The sequence below is a fragment of the Pinus tabuliformis genome, chromosome 7 (genome assembly GCF_031772625.1).
Source record: "Pinus tabuliformis cultivar Carrire ecotype Pingquan chromosome 7, CPIR1, whole genome shotgun sequence".
Classification (NCBI taxonomy): Eukaryota; Viridiplantae; Streptophyta; class Pinopsida; order Pinales; family Pinaceae; genus Pinus; species Pinus tabuliformis.
Window position 1 is genome coordinate 764,366,734 of NC_142293.1, and position 21,320 is coordinate 764,388,053.

Below are 21,320 nucleotides of genomic sequence, written 5' to 3' on the forward strand. Positions count from 1 at the left end.
ATGGATTGGTCACTGTACCTCCTATATTCCCACACCTTTGCTGTTGAAATTTCAACGAAAGATAGTCAAAGAAGTTTTCTTTCCAACACTTCAAGTCTAACTCAATTTGTAGTTCCCTAACAAAAGTTAAAGCTCCAACAGGTACATGTACTTCTCGAAGGTGCTCAAGTAAGGAATCTGCTCTGATGCCAATTTTTATGAATCCAATGCACACTAAGCATGATAAAGCTGCATATATACAATGTACACCAAATATTTACATAGGGCACAGCTCCTAAGAGTATTAATAATGATGAATAACACAATAACTTCTAGAACTTATAGATTAGGAGAAGAAATCCAATGACCCAAGTACATGCAAGTACAAGAATGATAAGCCCATGTGTAGAATAATGATTCTATTGACCTCTATATATAGCTATTCAGACCCTGGTTGCACGGGAACCACAATTCACACCCATATAGCATCATTGGACAAACTAGGAGTCCAAAAAGCACTTTAATTGTTTTCTAATCCCATAACTTTGCCTCTCTACATCTATTAGTTGCACTGATTGTCGCCAATGTTGCTGGGTTTTTGACTAAGTCCCTATCAATGCCCTCTATTACGTGTCATTTTTTTTAATGGTATACAATTGTGAGCATTTAATTTAATTTATTTTTATTTTTATTTTTTATCATTGCCGTCTCTGACCTGCTGTTTCCTGCAGATTTTTTCGAAACTTGTACACATACCAGACACCCGTATCCACATTCCTAACGTTCCCACGTTCTGGGAACTTGTGCAACATACATTCAAAGTTTTAAATTCATTGCTATGTAAGCCTGCTACTTTGCCGACCTACTGTTTACATATACACGTGACCCTTTATATACCACCATTAGGGTCATAACGGGGTGTAATATGGCCATCAAAGAATATAATTATGGAAGACCTTTAGTTGGATGCATTTTGCCCTTGTAGCTTCCGATAGCACGATGAATTCTTAGGAAATGGACAAGCTGTGAGGTTGTGAGTGCAACAAACGATGGTTCTAAAAACTTTTTGATTTAATACTCAACCGGGGAATTGGTTAACCATTGATCTAATGGGAACTATCATGAGGTCAAAAGGAGTTTTTCTATTATCTGTAGAAAGTGATGGTCCAAATAATTAAGCACATTGCATTTAATAATGAGAAGAGAAATATCTTTCATTTCAGAATTGGTTGCTGATCTTTCTTCGTGCATATGCTTTATAAGATGGTATCGATGCAGAAAAACTGTATATTGGATTGATAAAGCCATCTTTTATTTGCTTCAAATGTTATGATAGAATACTATATTGAGCTCATCTATCATGTGGGTGAGCATTTTAGTATTTTGTACAGATCTCAAGGGGAAAACTTGGGGATTTATTGGAGTCAGGCTTTCCAATGGTCCACACTACCATCGGGTGCAGGTATGCATTGCCTTTCCTCTTTGATGATGGCAGACAAAGTGAGGCAGTTGGTTATATTTTCTGCCGAGTTGTATTTTTAAGTTTAGTTGTATCATCACCATCACCATTGTTGTCATCATCTGTTTTAGATTTGTATATGCTTAGTGCAAAATTTCAATGTGTGTGTGTTAGCATATCTTCTAGTATGAGTTAATAGATTGCTAAAATGCAGAGTCAGAGGGATTTTTGACTGGCATCTTTTGATTTAAATTGATGGATGGATGACAAAAAATGTAAATTCTTGGGTTCATTATTGAAATACGAAATAACACTAATAAGCTACATTGCATTTTCTGTGAATATGGGAGATCTATAATCTTGTTTATCTTATTTTAGTAAGAAACCAAACCAAGTTGTACTGACAACACTAATGATAGAAGCGGTTATGATTTGATCATGATTTTGAGAATGTATGTTTCCACAGTTTTTCAGAATGGTTGGAACTATTTCTGGAGATAAACTGTATTCAGTAATATAAAATATCCAAGGTTTCAAGTGGACACCCCATCCATTGCCAGGGACAATAAAAGCTAGATAATGATGTGAGAAGAGAGTGCTTGTGACATTCTATTAGATTCTTCTTCTCTTTATTATTATTATGTTAATGTATCATCAAACAACTATCAAAACCATGAAGATCATCAATGACAAAAGGACACCAGATGTAGGCACTAGGGAAAAATCAAAAACCCTTATGAAGGGGAAACCCCAGTCAAACTCTTCCACTAATAGATTCAGATCAAAATTGAGACAACCAGAACCCAAGACCAAGACAAATGACTTCCCTAACTCCGCCAAGTCAGCCTTCCATAAACTGCAAACTAGGGTTTCAGACCCTTTTTCTTCTTTCTTCTGCAACACTTGGTTTCCTACTCTTTTTCGGCCTTGTAGTTCATATGAAAAATTTGCACGTGTGGCTAAGGATCACTTATTTCAGACTTATGCTGGACTTCGCTTCCTTCTCGGCATAGGATAGACTCTTCTCTTGATATTTCACACTCCATTACTCCTTGCAGATGAAGATCGAACGTCCTCTCTTCTTGTTACTCAATAGGTTGAATGATAGGCTATTAATAGTTGTTTGAGGCTCCACTTGAGCCCAACTTATCAACTGTTTGAGGCTGACTTCGATCCTTCCCACGGGATGGATTGGTAGGAGATTATGAGTTGGTCTCCTATTGGTGGCACAATATTCTCAGTGGAGGGAAAAGCACAACAGGGACCCTTACACATGAGGAGTACTGCATGTTCTAGTTGGCGGTGGGAGTTAGGCCAACAACTTTCTAGCACTTTAGGCCTACATCTACATAGTGGGACTCACCTTGGCCTATGCCAAGGGTTGCACCAAAGAGAGGTGATGAGTTGGTATGCGGTTAATGGAGAGATATTCATAGATAGAGCTATAGCATGACAAGAGCCATGGAGCATTGATGTTGGTTCTTGGTGGCATTGGGATCTAGGAGGATTTGTTGATGACAAGTTCAATCAGAGATTAGTCTGGGATCCGGGCATTAAGGGGTCTGTTCATGGTGGGTTGACATAGAGGCATAACGTCACCTAGTGGTTTGTATGGGATCCAAACATTGGGTCTCAGTTGCATTGGGCCACCAAACTGGTCCACAAGTTTGGGTTGTGTGAGGGCAAGCAGTCTTGGGGAGGGAGGATTTGTGATGTTCCTTTTTCTGGTGTTCCTTATGGCATGGTTAGGATGGACTTTTAGGGTTGGAGGCAGACAGGTCACAGGTGTCAGGTTTATGTCATCAATGGGCCCAAGAGCTTTTGGAGATGTTCTAGGGGGTTTGGAGGAGTTCACTTTCCATATTCCATCATCAGGGTTGATTCTGCACAACTTGCTTCTCGTTCCATTGCTTTCTGATAATTCCCATAAAACGAGGTTCTTATTGTGCCTAAATTAATTGCGCTTAAGGTGGCATTCCAAGAGGAATACTTGATGAAACACCTTAGTGTAATAGCTCGTTGGAACTCGAACAAGATCTATTGGATGGGATAGTTAGAAGTGATTTCAGTGACCTTAGGAGGTATAGTGGCCAATTTACCATTTTCCCACATTAAAAAGATATTTTAATTAAAATAAAAGAGGGAAATGTGCTCAATGATTCAAATAATAATAAAATAGGAGGTTCTAGAGGGGTCCATCATATATATAAAAAGAGGAGGCCATTACAGGACATTTCAGATTGTTGATATTTTATGTTGACGAGGTTTGGAGAACTTAGTTCCCAACTTCTATAGCCCTAGGATGGAAACCCTCAGGTTTGCTATTGGATGTTGGACAAAAACCCAACACTCTTGAGGAGATTTCACCTAGAATTTTCACAGTGCTTCAGTGGAGTTTTGGAGAGAGCAGGTTTGCAATAGTGTTCTCACTGGGTTGTCTACATCATTACCAGGGGTCACACATCATTTTGGTCAGAGAACTGTTTCTGGTTTTTGCTTTGCTTGCTTGGCAAGCCTAGGTTCCACTATTCCTTCATGTTGATGTACTCTTTCCAGTGGATTGATAAATGGCTTAGTGATTTTATTGGCGTCTATTTGCGATTATTTCGTTGTTCAAGTTAATTTCTAGTATCTACTGTTAATATTTTCCATTAGGGATATTACACATCGTACCTTTGCCATGTTATATACATGTGTCTTTAGCCTATGCTACCATCACTTTCTTTCTTTATGTTATTCTTGGCATTCTCTAGAAGGTGCACTTGCAATCTCGCATTGTATTCATACTGGTTGTATGCTTCAGTCCCATGGACCTACTTTTGTGGTCATTTGTTGGACATTGATAAAATATATTTTCTTCTTGGAAAGATGATGGGAAACTAATTGGGTAAAAAAACATATGAAAAATTTTAAAAAAGAAAGAATGTCAAAAGTTATTGCCCATATTTGCAAATCCACCCATAGTTGATGTAATCAATCTTGAGTCCATAGTAAATGAAAACAGTCTCCTCCTCATCCCTGGCTCAAGGAAAAACACCCTCCTCTTTCTTTGCTCTCCAAACCCTTCACTTTGTTTATAGAGTGAGGAAAAAAAACAATAGGTTGCTTTATGTCCACTTGTCTGCGGTTTGATGATATTTGGATCGTTGCATGATAATATTGTGATAATATTGCGATATTATCCCTAAAGGAAATATTGTGAAAATAACATCCCAAAATTATTGTTTCCTAGAAAATTTCGTGGAATTTCATAATGTTTTTGACGTTATCATGCTTCTAGCAACACTAGTTTGATGTTCTCTTCTTATCAACAAATATGTGCATGCAGGAGAGAGAAAGATACTTACTGATATTATCCCAATATGTCTTATTATGTAGAATCAATCATGAGATGAGAACACAATGAGAGATGCACATTATGGGTATGCTTCTTAACATCCAAGCCATAATTCCTAAAACCTTGCATATGACTTGATTAATACGAGTCATTTTTACATCATAACATAAATTTATGCTATTATGACCTTGTTGCAACATAAATTAATGTAGTTTATTCTTTCAGATGAAAAAAGTCTACTCATATACAATGAAACAACTTTGGGCATGATATGTCAAAAACAATAAGGGCAACAAAGTTTAAACATTGAAGATTTGAAGCCTAATACTCAATCCAACCAAAAACTTCTACTGCCACCAAGAAACCTTTGTTAGTTTAGCAAAAAAGATCCACCATCAATCAACAAACTCTATATCTATTCACCCGAAACCACACCACACAGGGATGATTGGCTTGGATGATATAACATTATAGAGATATGGACCATAGAGTATCATAGAGATAAAGGAGTTGTGAACTGCAACAAATGAGCCATTGAGCCTTCTACTTGTTGCAGGGGAAAACAACATCCAATACCACCAAGTTCCATGAAAAACTCAACCTAAAAATTGCTAATAGATTAGGAACCCAAAGGTTTAAAGGGAGTGAAACTCGTGAAAGCTCTACAGATAAACTTAGGTGCAAGGTTGGAATTGCGGCTAAGACCTTATCCCATGAAGTGAAAGACTCCTGAACCCTTGGGCTCAAGAGAAGTCCACCACAAAGTCACTACTGATAAATTGGATTGGAAAATGCCATATGCTGAGCTCTACAAAACTCATTAATTGCCACCAAAAACATAGACTGCGAATAGTTTAACCTCAGAATCAAATGAGGAAACAACAAAAACCCTAAAATTGTGTACATTTGATAGAGCGTCTAACACCAACACCCAAATTGCATAGCATCAAATACAACCCCAAAATTGACACTCTACCATCATTGAGCCACGAGGTTCCAAGTGAAAGCACCTTACATACAAATGGAGCCTTGCTGAACCACCACAGGCACCAATAATATGAGAAAATGAGGGTGGAGATGTTCACAATAAGGATGCATGGTTACACATGAAGCTCGATGGCATAGAAATGTAGTGGCTATGGTAAAACCCTTGTTTGCATCTCGACAACTCTGCCATGACCTCTCAAGTTTGACGTATCTATATGTTAAGCATGAATGAAGTTTATCTAGTTTATATTCTTGAGTTAAGTTATATGACGAGATATGACCATTATAAAATATTAACTCTAACACCTTCCCTTAATGTTCATAGTAAACAAACTGCTTATCCCAAAGCATAACTTGGACTAGGCAAGCTGTAGAAGTTGTTTGCAACCTACCATTGAGTAGTGTAGCCTCTTAGCAACAGAGTATGTTTGATAGCTCCACTTCCCACTATCTTTTCTAAGGGCCATATGGTCAAGTTGACCTTAGATATTGTATTTGGCATGGTTGAACATGCTAAGCCGTTAACCATTTGATTATGGATGGAAATATTCATCCCTTCTATCATTGATGTAGAGTTTAGTTTATCCAACAAACATGTAGTGACCCACATGCAATTACAAAGAGAATGTGAATATTAGCATGTATACGGGACATCCATATGGTAGCTACATATGCATGAACCACATATATTGCACTAGTATACATATTGGCTAATATTGGGAAAAGTCTAAGTTTAGGTTGATGATTTGATTATCGAAATAATGTCCTAACTCACCAAAATATAATAAATATATCGAGTGGGGCCTTGATATGTGTACCACTCTATATGATTAATCTTTTTAAATTAAAATATATCCATATATGTATATATATATATATATATATATAAGGATAATGAAATGTATATCAAAATTAAATAATTTATATTTTATTAAAGTAAATAAAATTATCCATTTAAATATTAAAATAAAACACTTTGTGTCAAATCTATAATTAAATCAATATAATTACACTAGAAATTAAAATTCATGAAATATTGCCAAAATCCTAAACTAAATATATGAGCCACCGCTTCTACCCAAAAAGGGAAAGGAGGGTTGAGAAGATGGAGGATGACAACGAGTGATCCGGATTTAAAGAGGAACGCAATAAAATACAGAGATAACCATAAAGACAGATATGCGGCGGAAATAATACCTCAATTCATTACTGTAAAATACTGAAATATGCTTACAAACAGAAATGGAAATAAACCAGCTAGGGCGATGGTAGCTTATCTCTGAGAAGAGATGTGGTGGCTACATGCCTCTGAACTGTCTTACAATGAGGCTCGAAGGCCTATTTATTGTTGAGAAACAATGGAAAACCCTTCACATTCCAAAACCTAACCCTAGAAGATGAAACGCCAAATTGTGGGCCCCGTTTTTGGGTGAGTTGGTACATCAACTTCCCGGGGTCGCGAATTGGTCGTACTATCTTCGTTTGACGTGCATGATAGCCCGTTGGAAAGATCTCTCCGAGGACTACGACGGAAAAGACGATTTTTATCAAAAAAATCGCTGGCGGTAGATTTCCCAAAAAACGTCGTTTAGGGCCTCAAAACGGCTCCGGAAGTTTAGGACCCGAAAAATTGCTAAAAATAGTAAACTGTGCTATAATTAAGGAAACTGAAAAAACTGTAAGAAGCACTAGAGGGGATCCAAGTGGAATTAGCAGGTGGCCACCAATATCCACCTGGATCATTCCTCCCCCTTTAGGAAGCAATGGTCCCCATTGCGTTGAGTTCCTCCATGAGATGAGGGAACTTCTGCTGCACTTGGTCCCTGGTGAGCCACTTGCCCTGGTGAAGGAGTTGTCCTGCTTTGACAACTCGATACAGTTGGATATTCTGTTGGCGAGTGTGCTTGATCTGTGTGTCCATGATCCGATCAGTTGCAACTTGTTCCATGCAAGCTGGATTTAACTCTGTGGGTGTGAGTTGTTCTGCAATGTCTGATGTGTCTAGTAATGGTGGAAAGTATGGCCGAAGGCGGTCGACATTGAACACCGGGTGCAGGCCAAGGAATGGGGGAATGCTGAGCTCAAATGCATTGTCTCCCACAGCCTTGATAATGGTGTAAGGGCCATATCGGAGTGGTCTGAGTTTCCGATAGGCTCTGGTAAGGCGTTCTTTTTGCAAATGCAACCAGACTTTGTCGCCCACTTGAAACTTGTGTGGCACCCGATGTTGATCATGTCGCTGCTTGTACTTGGCATTTGATTTCTCCAGAATGTCATGGACCTGCTGGCGAATATGTTGGATGTGCTCAATGAAGCTGTTTGCCTTATCTGTTTCGGACTGGACATGAGCAGAATCTGCGTGAGTAGCTGCAAATGGCATGGCCACATCGATGGGACATAGTGGCTGGAATCCCAATCCCACCTGGAAAGGGCTGTGGCCAGTCGAGCTGTGGAGAGCCCGGTTGTAGCTGTGCTGAACATAGGGGAGGCTCTCGTCCCATGTGCGTGGATGCTTTGAGTTGTACATGCGCAGAATGTGTACGATCATCCTGTTGACGACCTCAGTCTGGCCATCAGTTTGAGGATGGAAGGCTGTGGACTTAGTGAGTTTGGTGTCTAGCATCAACCAGAGGTTAGACCAAAATGTACTGAGGAACCTGCTGTCCCGATCTGAAATGATAGACTGTGGGATCCCAAAGTGTACCCATACTCGTTCAAATAAGAGTTTAGCAGTGGCTTCTGTTGTGATATTCTTCTTGTAGGCTGCCATAATGGCCATCTTCGAGAACCTGTCGACGACCACAAAAACACAGTCATTTCCATGCCTAGTGGAAGGGAGGCCTAACATGTAATCCATGGAGATGGATTCCCAAGGTCGACTAGGGGTAGGCAGCGGGGTATAGAGGCCTTGCTTCTTGATGGTCGGTTTGGCAATGGCGCAAGCAGTGCATGATCTGATGTACTTCCCGACATCCTGTCGAAGATTCGGCCAATAGAAATATTTCTGCAGTACTGCCACGGTTTTTTCGACCCCAAAATGCCCAACGGCCCGACTGTAGTGTGCTTCCCAGATCATCTTGGCACGCTCGCTTGAAGGAACACAAAGGTGACCCAGGTGGCATAACAGGTCGTCCTGGAGGTGAAAATCTGGAACATGCTGACCCTCCAAGAGTGTCTGGTATGTGTGGCCGAATTCCGGGTCGCTTTTGTAGAGCAGTGGCCAATCAGAAGTCTCGTGCCCACAAGAGTTGAGCACGGTGGTTAACGCCATGATCGGTGGTCGACTGAGGCAATCTGCAACATTATTGGTGCTGCCCTTCTTATACTTGATATTCAAATGGAACTATTGCAGGTATGTGGACCACTTCTGATGGCGATCATTCTGCAATTTCCCTTGGGTCTGTATGAACTGCAGGGGTCGGTGGTCCGTGTGGATGACCGTTTCCTTCCCCAAAATGTAATGCTTCCATTGTCGGCAGGCCTGCACAATGGAATACATCTCTTTGTCATAAGTGGGATACTTCCGGACTGTGTCTGAAAGTGTCTCACTGTGATATGCCACTGGATGCCCGTGTTGAGTAAGGACTGCCCCAATAGCATAGTCAGAGGCATCTGTCTCGACCTCAAATGGTTGTTGCAAGTCTGGTAATGCAAGAACTGGTGTTGTGCAGAGTCGATCTTTCAACTCTGTGAATGCCTTCTGTTGAGATTCAGACCAAATTTTTTTTGCTTTCACTCCTCCCTTGGTGACCTGACTCAAGGGCCAAGTGATATGAGAAAATCCCAACACGAACCTGCGGTAGAAGTTGGCAAGGCCTAGAAAGCTGCGAAGCTCTGTCAGAGTGGTTGGAGATGGCCAATCCCGAATGACTTGGATCTTGGCTGGATCCACATGCACCCCCGTTCATCAATAATGTATCCCAGATACTGAACCTGGGTCATGCCAAAAGTGCATTTCTCCAAATTGGCACATAACTTGTGTTGTTGCAGTGTTTGGAGAACCTGTCGGATGTGGTGGAGGTGCTCTTCCCAAGTCTTGCTAAAGATCAAGATGTCATCCAAGTATACCACTACAAATGAGTTGGTGAATGGCCGCAAGATGTCGTCCATTAGCCTCATGAAGGTTGCAGGAGCATTCGTCAATCCGAAAGGCATAACCAACCATTCGAAAAGGCCCTCCTTGGCTTTGAAGGCAGTCTTCCACACATCGGAGGGTTCGATTGGTACCTGGTGATATCCTGACTTCAAATCGATCTTGCTGAAATATTTTGCCCCCTTTAGTTGGTCCAGGAGGTCATCAATCCGTGGGATTGGGTACCTATTACGGACAGTGATCTTGTTCAGCGCCCGATAGTCAATACAGAGTCTCCAAGTCCCATCCTTCTTTTGTACCAGCACGATCGGGCTCCCACAGGGCGATGAACTCGGACGAATGTGACCTTTTTGCAGCAGCTCCTGAATCTGCCTCTTGATTTCATTGTTCTCCAGAACAGAGCGCCGATAGATTGGTCCATTGGGCAGCGGCGAACCTGGGGTCAAATCAATGGAGTGCTTGACCTGACAGTGCAGAGGAACCCCTGCGGGGGAGGTGAAGATGTCCTCATACTCCTCCATGACCTTGTCCATCTGTAGTTGTCGTGCGGAGGGGCCCTGTCTGGAGGTCGTGGCCACCATCTTCTTCTTTTCTTGAGGGCGTATCATCAGGAAAACAAACTTCCCGGTTTTGGAAATGAGCTTACTGCATTGTTTTGCAGTAACCAAAGAGATGGCGGTAGGCGGTGCTACTTCTGGTATCCTGTACAACTTATTTCCCAAAGTAACAATAACGGCACGGCGCCTTGACTCATACACAACATGTCGCTTCCACAAGTATGGTTGTCCTAATAACACATCACAAACTTCAATGGGAGCAATGTCACACAATACCTCATCCGTGAAGGGCTTGATGTTGTATGGAAGGCGACATTGTTGGCTCACGCGAAGATCCCGTCCTTGGTGCAGCCACCCAATGGTGTATGGTTGTGGATGTGCTGTGGTCGGTAAGCCCAGCCGTTTCACGACCTCTGCCGAAATGAGGTTCTTTTGGCTCCCGCTGTCGACAATGAACTGTAGCGGGGAGCCCTTTACCCACATCTGGGAGTGGAAGAGACGCTCCTCCTCCTCTGGATCTTCAGGTTCCTCCTTCTGGATCTTCGTGGTGGCAACGGTGGCGTTGGGCTCCGCATCGATAATTTGCTTCCCTTTCTCATTCCCCTTATCGGGTTCTGACTCAGATTCAGAACATGCATCTGATTCTGAAACCTTTAGCTCGGCCACCAGTGACTGCTTGGCCCGACACTCACTTGTGTTGTGAGTGGAGCTCTTATGGAACTCACACCACTTTCTGGTGTCCTTTTTCGGCTTCGTGGCGCTGTTCTTTGCTTGCATATTTGGCGGGTTGTCTTGGGCCGCCCCGCCTTGGCTTTGTCCTTTGTTCTGCGGTTTGGGGGCACCTTTCCCTTGTTTCGGATTCGCAGACCCAAAGTCTCGCTTCTTCTGTTTAAACTTCTGCTCGACCTTGACGGCATATCGGTATGCCGTGCCGAGCGAGGAGATGTTCAGGAATTCTATTTCTTCTTGGATGTACTTGTGCAGGCAGCCACGGTATTTGAGTACCAAATGCTGCTCTGTATCCTTGATACCCAACTTTGTGTGAAGGGTATGGAAAATATTGGTAAACTCTGGTACGTCTTGGTCCCTTCCCTGCCGTAGCGTGGTCCACTTTATGTATTGATCCTCATAGCTTCCGACAGGGTAGTACTGCTCCTTGATGGCATCTCGGAATGAATCCCAAGTCGGTGCGACTGAAAATAGTGAGCCTGTACTTTCATCCTTCTGCTCGCAGTAGGTTTCCCACCAATCCTTGACGTGGGGGGTTGCTTTGAGAAGAGCGAAAATAATCTTTTCCCGACTGGAAAAATCATGAACAGAAAAATAACCCTCTAGCACATTTAACCATTTATCGACGGCATCTGCATCTATCTGACCCTCGAATATGGGGATTGTAGGAATTTACAGGGTAAGTTCCTCAAAAAGAACACCAAAAGGACACCGCTCACAACCAGATCACAGATCAATACGCCAATATTTTTGACGTGGTTAAAACCCTCAAAGAGGGAAACAGTCCACGGCCTGTCCCAACGTGGGTACTACAGGCAATTTATTAATCAAAGAATGAAAATTTACATAAGCTTCTCTCATGCACGGATTACCCGAACAATGACCCTCCATGCGCTTTAAATAGAACTCATGGACCAATCGGGTGTCAAGCCACGGATCAAGTGTCGGTAATACCGAGGTGAGAGTGAACCGTCGGATCACTACATATCGTGACCGTCGGATTGTAAGTTACAAAATGTACAACGGTAAAGAAACACACTTTACCTAACTCTATACCTAACTCTATACTAGACCAAGTTGAACTTAACTATTTCCTATGTGTCGGAATATCCTAACATCCCCCCTTAAGAACAACTTGGGATAGGATTGAAGGATTTACAAATATGACACAATAGGAGAAGGAAGGAGGCACTAGAGCCTATCCCCCCTTAGTGACAACTTCCTGAACTCCAAGCATATATCGAAGTTTAGTGAACTTCGCCTCTGTGAGAGCCTTTGTGAAGATGTCTGCAACCTGATCATCTGTTGAACAATATTGCACTTCAAGAACATGGTCATGAATGAGCTTTCTGATGAAGTGCATGTGTAGTTCAATGTGTTTACTGCGCTGATGCTGGACTGGATCTTTGCATAGCTGAATGGCACTTTGAAAGAACACCAAAAGGACACCGCTCACAACCAGATCACAGATCAATACGCCAGTATTTTTGACGTGGTTAAAACCCTCAAAGAGGGAAACAGTCCACGGCCTGTCCCAACGTGGGTACTACAGGCAATTTATTAATCAAAGAATGAAAATTTACATAAGCTTCTCTCATGCACGGATTACCCGAACAATGACCCTCCATGCGCTTTAAATAGAACTCATGGACCAATCGGGTGTCAAGCCACGGATCAAGTGTCGGTAATACCGAGGTGAGAGTGAACCGTCGGATCACTACATATCGTGACCGTCGGATTGTAAGTTACAAAATGTACAACGGTAAAGAAACACACTTTACCTAACTCTATACCTAACTCTATACTAGACCAAGTTGAACTTAACTATTTCCTATGTGTCGGAATATCCTAACAGGGATTTCAAAATTAACTTGTACCTTAAATGGTGTGGCATTTCCAGAGTTGCTGTTGGAAGCCGATGCGTCGCCCCTGGGTAGCCGCTGAAGGATTTGGGCAAAGTTGTCCATCATCGCGTTCCTTTGTCGCTCGAGGGCTTCTTCGAGCAAGATTTTGATAGGATTTCCTGCCCCCTCGTCTTTCTTTTCATCCGCCATGGGAGGCCGTCGGGATTTGCGAGGCTGGTCTTGCAAAGGTTCGACCAGTTCAAGCCCTAACTCCTTATATCCCGACCTCGTTGGGGACATGCAAAGAAAAACAGAGAAGAAAAGCAGACCGCTCTGATACCACTGATCCGGATTTAAAGAGGAACGCAATAAAATACAGAGATAACCATAAAGACAGATATGCGACGGAAATAATACCTCAATTCATTACTGTAAAATACTGAAATATGCTTACAAACAGAAATGGAAATAAACCAGCTAGGGCGATGGTAGCTTATCTCTGAGAAGAGATGTGGTGGCTACATGTCTCTGAACTGTCTTACAATGAGGCTCGAAGGCCTATTTATTGTTGAGAAACAATGGAAAACCCTTCACATTCCAAAACCTAACCCTAGAAGATGAAACGCCAAATTGTGGGCCCCGTTTTTGGGTGAGTTGGTACATCAACTTCCTGAGGTCGCGAATTGGTCGTACTATCTTCGTTTGACGTGCATGATAGCCCGTTGGAAAGATCTCTCCGAGGACTACGACGGAAAAGATGATTTTTATCAGAAAAATCGCTGCGGTAGATTTCCCAAAAAACGTCGTTTAGGGCCTCAAAACGGCTCCGGAAGTTTAGGACCCGAAAAATTGCTAAAAATAGTAAACTGTGCTATAATTAAGGAAACTGAAAAAATTGTAAGAAGCACTAGAGGGGATCCAAGTGGAATTAGCAGGTGGCCACCAATATCCACCTAGATCAACGAGAAGAATTGGAAAACTGTGGAGGCAGGAGACCAACAACACGGAGATAGGGAGGCGATGGGGTTCAGGATATAAGGGAAGGGAGAAGACCATAATAGGGAGTTCGTTTTCTTTGGAGCTAGAGAGAATACTGTGAAACGAGGAGATTTTGGGGGGAGTCTTACAGAGAGGGACAAGAATTTCTAACAAATTCAGAGATTGAGCTTGATTATTCTTGGAATTTTGGTTATGGGGGCTAGAAGATTTGTCTTCTATATTTGGGGACCGTACAGGTAAACCCCAGATAGGCTGGGAGGTAAAGGACGGTTTGGTAACTGCAGTAGCGGGAATAACAACACCTTTATTCTATTACCAGGTATTCTCCTGAAATTTAAATTCTTCTTTAAAATTTCAGTTACTGTTTGGTTAAAGTTTCAAAATTAGGGCTTTATACTGTTGGGTAAAATTTTTACAGTTACAGTTTCTAGAATAAGTTCTTTGGTTAAATTGCCCAATTTAGGCTCTACATACTGGTATCAGAGCTAGATTCCAAACTCTGTTGGAACTTATATGCCCTACACACCTTCAATTAAAAATTCCTTTGTTAAATTTATGGTATGGTATGGATTTTCTTTTGTCGGTTAATCGCACAATGGATCTGTTAAGAGTCGGTTTTGAAACATTCCTTCATTGCGACGAGAAATATGCTCAGGACGGAGCCGGGAAGCCATCTCAACCATTCGTTATAACCTCCTCTTGGTCTTATAACATGAAATATAGAATGTGTGTTCGATTGTGTTAGTCCGAGAGCTCTAACGAGTCCGAAGCACTGATTCTTAGCACCGAGAACACCATTGCCAATTATGGCAGCCCTTCTTACAACGTTAGACACTTTGATATCAAATAAAAACTCTGGCATACCTGACCAAGCGCTGGGAGACTCTGGTAGCCTTATAGACATCATTGCTGTAATGTTCCAAACTAGGAAAAATAGTGCTATGCAAAGCAAACAATAAAAATAACACCATAGAATTGAAACATTCAATGCACACCCATAAAAGGTCTAGGAATAACCAACAACTGAGCCATTTTATTATAATCTGGAAGAAAGTACAATAATGTGGAAGTGGTGCACCTCGGATTTCCTCAATGGCAAGCGTGATCAAGTCCAGGTGGTAATATGTCAAGCCCAGATGGCACAAATAACTGTTGCAATGATGCCATGCGCTGCCCTTCTGAAACTGTGTTGTCTGCTGCAAATATGTTGCTGGAAATCCCATCTCTGGTGCTCAGAAGATTACAGGAAATTAACCCCGGTCTCTCCCAAAATAACCCACGAAGGAACTGGCCAAATGTTGACCTTGGAATTTTGGCCCAAATTCCCCTTAGCTCTTCACGCTGCTGGTTGAGTTGGGACCCCTGTTTGACCCCTTAGATCTGCCTAGAAAATTTTATAAATTTAGGAGTGTGATCCTTGCCCAAAAACCTAGAAAAACCCAGAAAGGGTTTCCCTTGGTTCCAACCTTTAAAAATTGACCCTTCACAGCTTGGCCCTCCTCCAATTTCGAATTTTGTTGCTGTGACTGATCCTGTCAATCTCTACTCTCCCAACTCCAGCAATCCTCCTCAAATGGCCCTCCAAATGATCTCCCAACCTCCCAGCTCCAAACTCCCCTGGATGGTGCTGCCCCAAAGAGTCTCACTCCAATGATTGTGCAGTCATGGAGGAGATGACGTAGTCCTATGTGTGATGAAATGAGAGTTGCGTGTAGGATGGCCCTCTTGTCTGTAGCTATCCTCTATACTCCTGAAAATGATGAAGGATGCTCCTGTCTCCCCAACTTCTTGGAGTGCCTCACGCTGTGACTGCGCAATCCCTGCGCTGTTGTTACTCCCCTTGCTACTGGTACTCGACTTACAACTGCTGTAACTCGTCTCCCTGCTGCTGCTACGAATTGAGATGAAGAAGAATTCCTTTCTAAGGTTGGCACTCGAAGTCCACCGAAGCAAAGGTTGAGATCTCCACTCGGAAACACTTGTGTGCTAAACAACACAGTAACTCGGCTAAGCAGCTTGAGCAACTAAGATTAAGTTCAATATGTCAAAAGATAAGATCCTGAAATGAGGAGAGTTGCCTTCCTTATATAGATTTCGTGTAGCACTTTTCCCTCCGTTTTCCCTCCATCATGGGTCCCTCACTTAACCATCGATTTCCCCTCCATGCAAATCGAACTAGGGAATGCGTATTCTCCTAGTGTGGGTGGCCCCCACGTACAAATTAACCACATCGAAATAACTTCTACTAAGTCTCGCCTCCTAATAAAATCGAATGGGCCCCATCACCTCCAAAATTGACCCCAAAATGTAGAAACTAATCTTGTTCCAAAATAATATAGGAAGGGACATTACAATTGCTCTCCTCTATATTCAACAAACTAAATAATTGAGGAATTAAATGACCAGTTACCGATTCCATAGTGTTTGCAACAATTAAATATAGGTGCTTTAATATTACCATGAGCTCATTCAAGTCTCGTAGCACAAGCCAAGCTTTGTTTCAGGAATAACAAACTCCAAATTTATAGGATTGAAGATTTTATAGTTGAACATAAACCATAAGCTTCCATAGAAAAATATTATATTTATCATAAACCTTAATAGAATGAAACTGGATGATCTTGGGCTTCTTCAATTCAAGACCTAAATCTTTGCTGTTGCAAATCTTGGAGGTCAACGTTGGAGGGTCGTGGACATGGATTGATAGCTTAACCTCACCGAAGCTTGTGTGCACGTATTACTGAACGCATGAGAGACTACTCACACGCGGCTAGCATGATAAAACAAATAATTAAAGAGCGATGAGAGATGCTAATGAGGACACATTTTAATGTTGTCTAACCCACATGGGATTGAGCGAGGACAACCCTCCTACACTATTGGTCTTTTAAATGGTACATAAATTCAATATTTTCAGTGAGTTCATTTTTCCCGAGAAACGATTTATTCTTTTGTGTTGATTAGTTTATTTTTTTTAGATTTTGGCTCATTTTTTTGTATTGGAGTAGTTTATTTTTTTATTATAAAGTTTTGGGTCATCTTTTTGTATTGGAGTAGTTTTTTTTGGAAGTTCTAAATTCAGTGCAGTGAAGTATAGAGAAAGTCAACAAACTTGGTGTTACAACAAAATGCCATTCCCTGTCACATGGTAGAATACTTCCACATCAATTATTGTTGAAGATTATCCCAACTGCATTTTAATTTCTTCATGGAGGCTCGTTGACAGACTCATGGCAGCACGCGACTGGCTCCCATTCTGAGCACCTACGGATGGAAACAAAATCACTCAGAGGCGGTCTGTGGAAGAAATTTGCATGGGTTTTAAACTGAAAAAAGTCGCAGATAAGTTTTCCAGTAGCTTTCTAGTAAAGCAGTTCTTCGGTGAAGGTTAGAAAAACGAGAAAATGGGTAATTAGTGGGGAGAGGGAAAGGTCTGGCATGGCTCTCCGAGTGCACGTATGAAATAAGTGAATCAAGGGATTGAGGCTTGAAACCCTCTGAAACGACAATTCATAAACGCAATAGAACTGCTGCCATCTTTCAACTAATTCAATCAACAACCTTAAACTCATACAACTTGCAATGAGAGAGAAAGTAGATTCTGTTGTCTTTTACTAGCCACCTTATCTGAATGGAGACCTTCAAGTTAGGGAATTACAATCCATTTTCTTACCGACCACTGAAATAAGTTAAATAGCGAAGGAGGCGGGGGCAGCGTGCACAAAAATTGATGCATTTATTTCCAAATATAGAGTGGTTGCACAATCCATAACGGGCAACTTCATATGGCGAACACCTCCGTGTAGCTTCAGTGCAACAGTGTATGAGTAGTGTGAGCAGAGCAGTCTGGTCAGTAGTGAGAGCAACGAGCAGTGAATAATGAGAAGTGTGAGAGCAGGGAGCTTTTATGCAGTAGAAGTATCGAGCAATGAACAACGATAACCTGAACAACAGGGAGCAATGCAAAGTAATCTTGGCATTTTATAGACCTACATATTTCTCGAAATAGGTTGGATGACAAATGCATTCAAACATGACAAAGGAACAAGAAATTTCAGAACATGTGGAGACAAATGATTTAGGACAAGTGAAAATTGCCTCATCCGCCAAAGCTGGGAAGTGGGTTTGGGTCAATGCCAAACAATATCGGGGCATTTTAAAATGAAGAATAGCCTGTCTAAAATGGGAGCAAACAAGGAAGAAATGGTCTAAAAAGAAAAGTACTCGAGCCCTTCGCAAAAAGCACTCAAACAAGTCTCCTCTACAAGCACGTGGCAACAAGAAGTCCAGAGGAAAATTCATTGATGATTCTGCCTTATATAGTCCCACATCCACACCTCTCACCTGGTCATCTGATCTTTATGTGAAAGAATTGTTAAATGCAAAACAAAGGTTGGAGGTTTTAGAAGCTAAAGGGTAGGAAAGAGATCATAAAATTCATATAATAACAATCGAGAACAAGGCTTTAGCAGAAAGCAATAAAGTTTTAAAAGAACAAGTGGCATTGCTACAGGAAGTTCTCCTGATAGGGAAGACAGAATGGCAACACATGAAGGCGGATGTGCAAAACATAAAGAGATCTGCAGTGGAAAGTACAGAGATGGTGAATGTGAAATCATCCTAGGATAAAGCGAAAATGATTGCCCAAATAAACAACCACAAAGAGAACGCAAGAGAAGAAACGAAAGGAGATTCCACCCAAGTTTCCAAAACTTGGGCTCAAGTTATTAGCAATTCTGCTAATAAGGAAAGAGAAACAAATATTCAGGTTGACAACATGCAAGATAGTGAAGGCAAGGAAAGACAAAATAGGGCAACAAACATAATTATTAAAGGGGTGAAAGACTATGGGAAAAATGAATGTACTCTTGACCTTGCAAGAGACTTCTTGAAAGACAAGTTGCTATGGCAAGGGAAAATATGCCAAGCATGGAGGGTGGGTAAGTTTAATGGGGAGAGAGCCAGGCCCATAAAAGTCATTATACCTAGCTTGCATGATAAATATGTCATTCTAAGCAAGAAACATCTCTTGAGGGGTTCTCGTTTTTTCCTAGAAGAAGATTTAACTTTAAAACAACCGGAGGAAAGAAGGGAGGAAATTTTAAAGGTTAGGGTAGCAAGAGATGAAGGCAAGAGATTATGGATTTGTAAAGGCAAAGCTGTGATAACACGATTTGGACCTCCTTCCAAAACAGAGCAACAAAATGGTAATAAAGGAGAGGCAACAAACTCTTCAACATGAAATAAAAAAGCAAGGTCAGTATGGGAAAGCAGGGACAAAGACTCAAATGTGAGCCTTGCATGTCAAAATAAATAGCAATCAAGTCATACCCAGGTTTCCTTGAGATTAGTTTGTTGGAACTGCAGAGGTTACCCATGGAGTCGAGGCCCTGGGTTAGGGCCTATTGCAGAATATAGGGACATAATTTGCCTCATAGAAACACATGAGCATGAAGAGTGCAAGACACCTTTGTTTGAAGGATATTGGAAGATGGCAGTGTGGAACAAGGCAACATGGAATGGCAAAGGGCATGGGGGTATCATGGTTTTAGTAAGGGAGATTGAAGGTCGTCTCATTTAGTTAGAAAAATAAGACTCAAATAAGCAATTCATTTGGTTTAAAATATCAGAAAATGGAAACCACATCAGAATTGCAGCATGCTATTTTGCGCCGCAGGTTTCAAAAATATACAAAGTTAGAGGGCTCGACCACAAAGATCCATTTGCAGCCTTAAAAGCGGATATTGCAACATATTCGCAGCTAGGTGAAGTCCTTATAGTGGGTGATTTCAATGCTAGGATTGCAAGTGAGCAAGCTAACATTTTTTGTTGTAAAGATGATTGTGACCCTATTTGGCTTATAGAAAAAAGAAATCATTAGTGGGAAATAATTTCAGAGGACAAGGGCTGCAATCTCTTTGGTGAACGATTGCTTACTCTATGTGGGGCCTTTGATTTAGTCATTTGTAATGGCTTGACTAGATGGGCAAAGTCTAGTAATTTAACTTGCAATAATTACAATGGAGCAGGTGCAGTAGATTATGTAATTTGCTCGCATGGTTTGTGTGAGAAAATGGAGGAAGTTTTGATTGGAGATCAGCTGTGGGACTTGAAATCAGATCACAAACCAATTTATTTATGTTTCTCTTGGATTGAAAAGAAACAATTAGAGTAAAAAATTCAGCATGTCCAACAAAATCTCCCACAGGGCAGAATTCTTTTGACCCCATAAAATTGTAATACCTTCAAAATGACGCTAGAGAGGCTCTTCGAGAAGGAGAAAATTACAATTCACAGCTTTCATAGTCATGAATTAACACATTTAATTCAATGCACACTTGCAAAGTGAAAAAGAGCAAAAATTAAGAAGTCTGAAACAAATTGCTTTCTGGTTAATGCTTGGTTTGACGAGGAATGCAAAAAGGCAAGGAGAATGTGGAAAGAGTCAAACAAAGATAACATAAAGCTCAAAACTTACAAGCAGTTATTAAGAAAGAAAAAGGCCGATTTCATGGTTTCAAGGAGGGAAGAACTAATCTTCCTTGGGAAAAATAATCCCAAACTATTTTGGAAGGAGCTCCAATCGAAAAAGATACAAATTGGAAATAATATTACAACTTCTAAATGGTTTGACTATGCAAGACAACTCTATGAGCAAGTTCCCAAGGTTGACCCTCCCCCCTTCGTCAACACTGATATTGAACTCTTCACATACAAGAGGTAGATATGGGTATCAAGAAGTTGGGTGTTGGAAAAGCAAAAGACTTAGCTGAACTCCAAGTAGAATATCTAAATTGGGGCACAAAGATTCTTGCACCTCACATTACAAAAATCTTCAACAACATCATACAAGGGCTCCCCACAGATTGGACAACTAGTCTGGCAATACCTCTTTTCAAGAGCGTTGACATCAATAATCCCTCCAATTATAGGACCATCATGATAAACCCTTTGTTTGCAAAGCTATTTGGAAGCATGCTAAAAAACAAAATTAGCAAGTGGGCAAAAGAAAGAGATAAGCGTGCTAAAGGGCAAGCATGTTTTAGACCTAAAAATTCCACAGTTGATCATTGTATAACTTTAAGGCACATCTTTGAAAAAGTTTGGGAGAAAAAGGAAGAAGTCTTTTGCTGGTTTGTTGATTTCAGAAAAGTGTTTGACTTGGTTCCTAGGGATAAGCTTTGGCACAAAATGGAGGAACTTGGGGTTCCTAAACATTTGAGAGCAGCCGTGCATAGGCTGTATGAAGTGGTGAAAGTCAAAATTAGAACTTCAGCAGGCATTTCTGAAAGTTTTAAAAGCGATATCGGGGTCAAGCAAAGTTGCCCACTGTCTC

The 21,320-nt window shown here is 41.3% G+C and overlaps 1 protein-coding gene across 2 annotated transcripts in view; it reads left to right on the forward strand.

The window, feature by feature from the left end:
* The window catches only part of LOC149249794 (protein MANNAN SYNTHESIS-RELATED 1-like), a 133,766-nt gene that overhangs the window by 47,837 nt on the left and 64,609 nt on the right, over positions 1–21,320 (forward strand). For both annotated transcript variants that reach the window (XM_089458784.1, XM_089458783.1), the window contains exon 3: positions 1,371–1,441. In XM_089458784.1, coding sequence (XP_089314910.1) covers positions 1,371–1,441 — 71 coding nt within the window. The remainder of the gene's footprint in view (positions 1–1,370; positions 1,442–21,320) is intronic.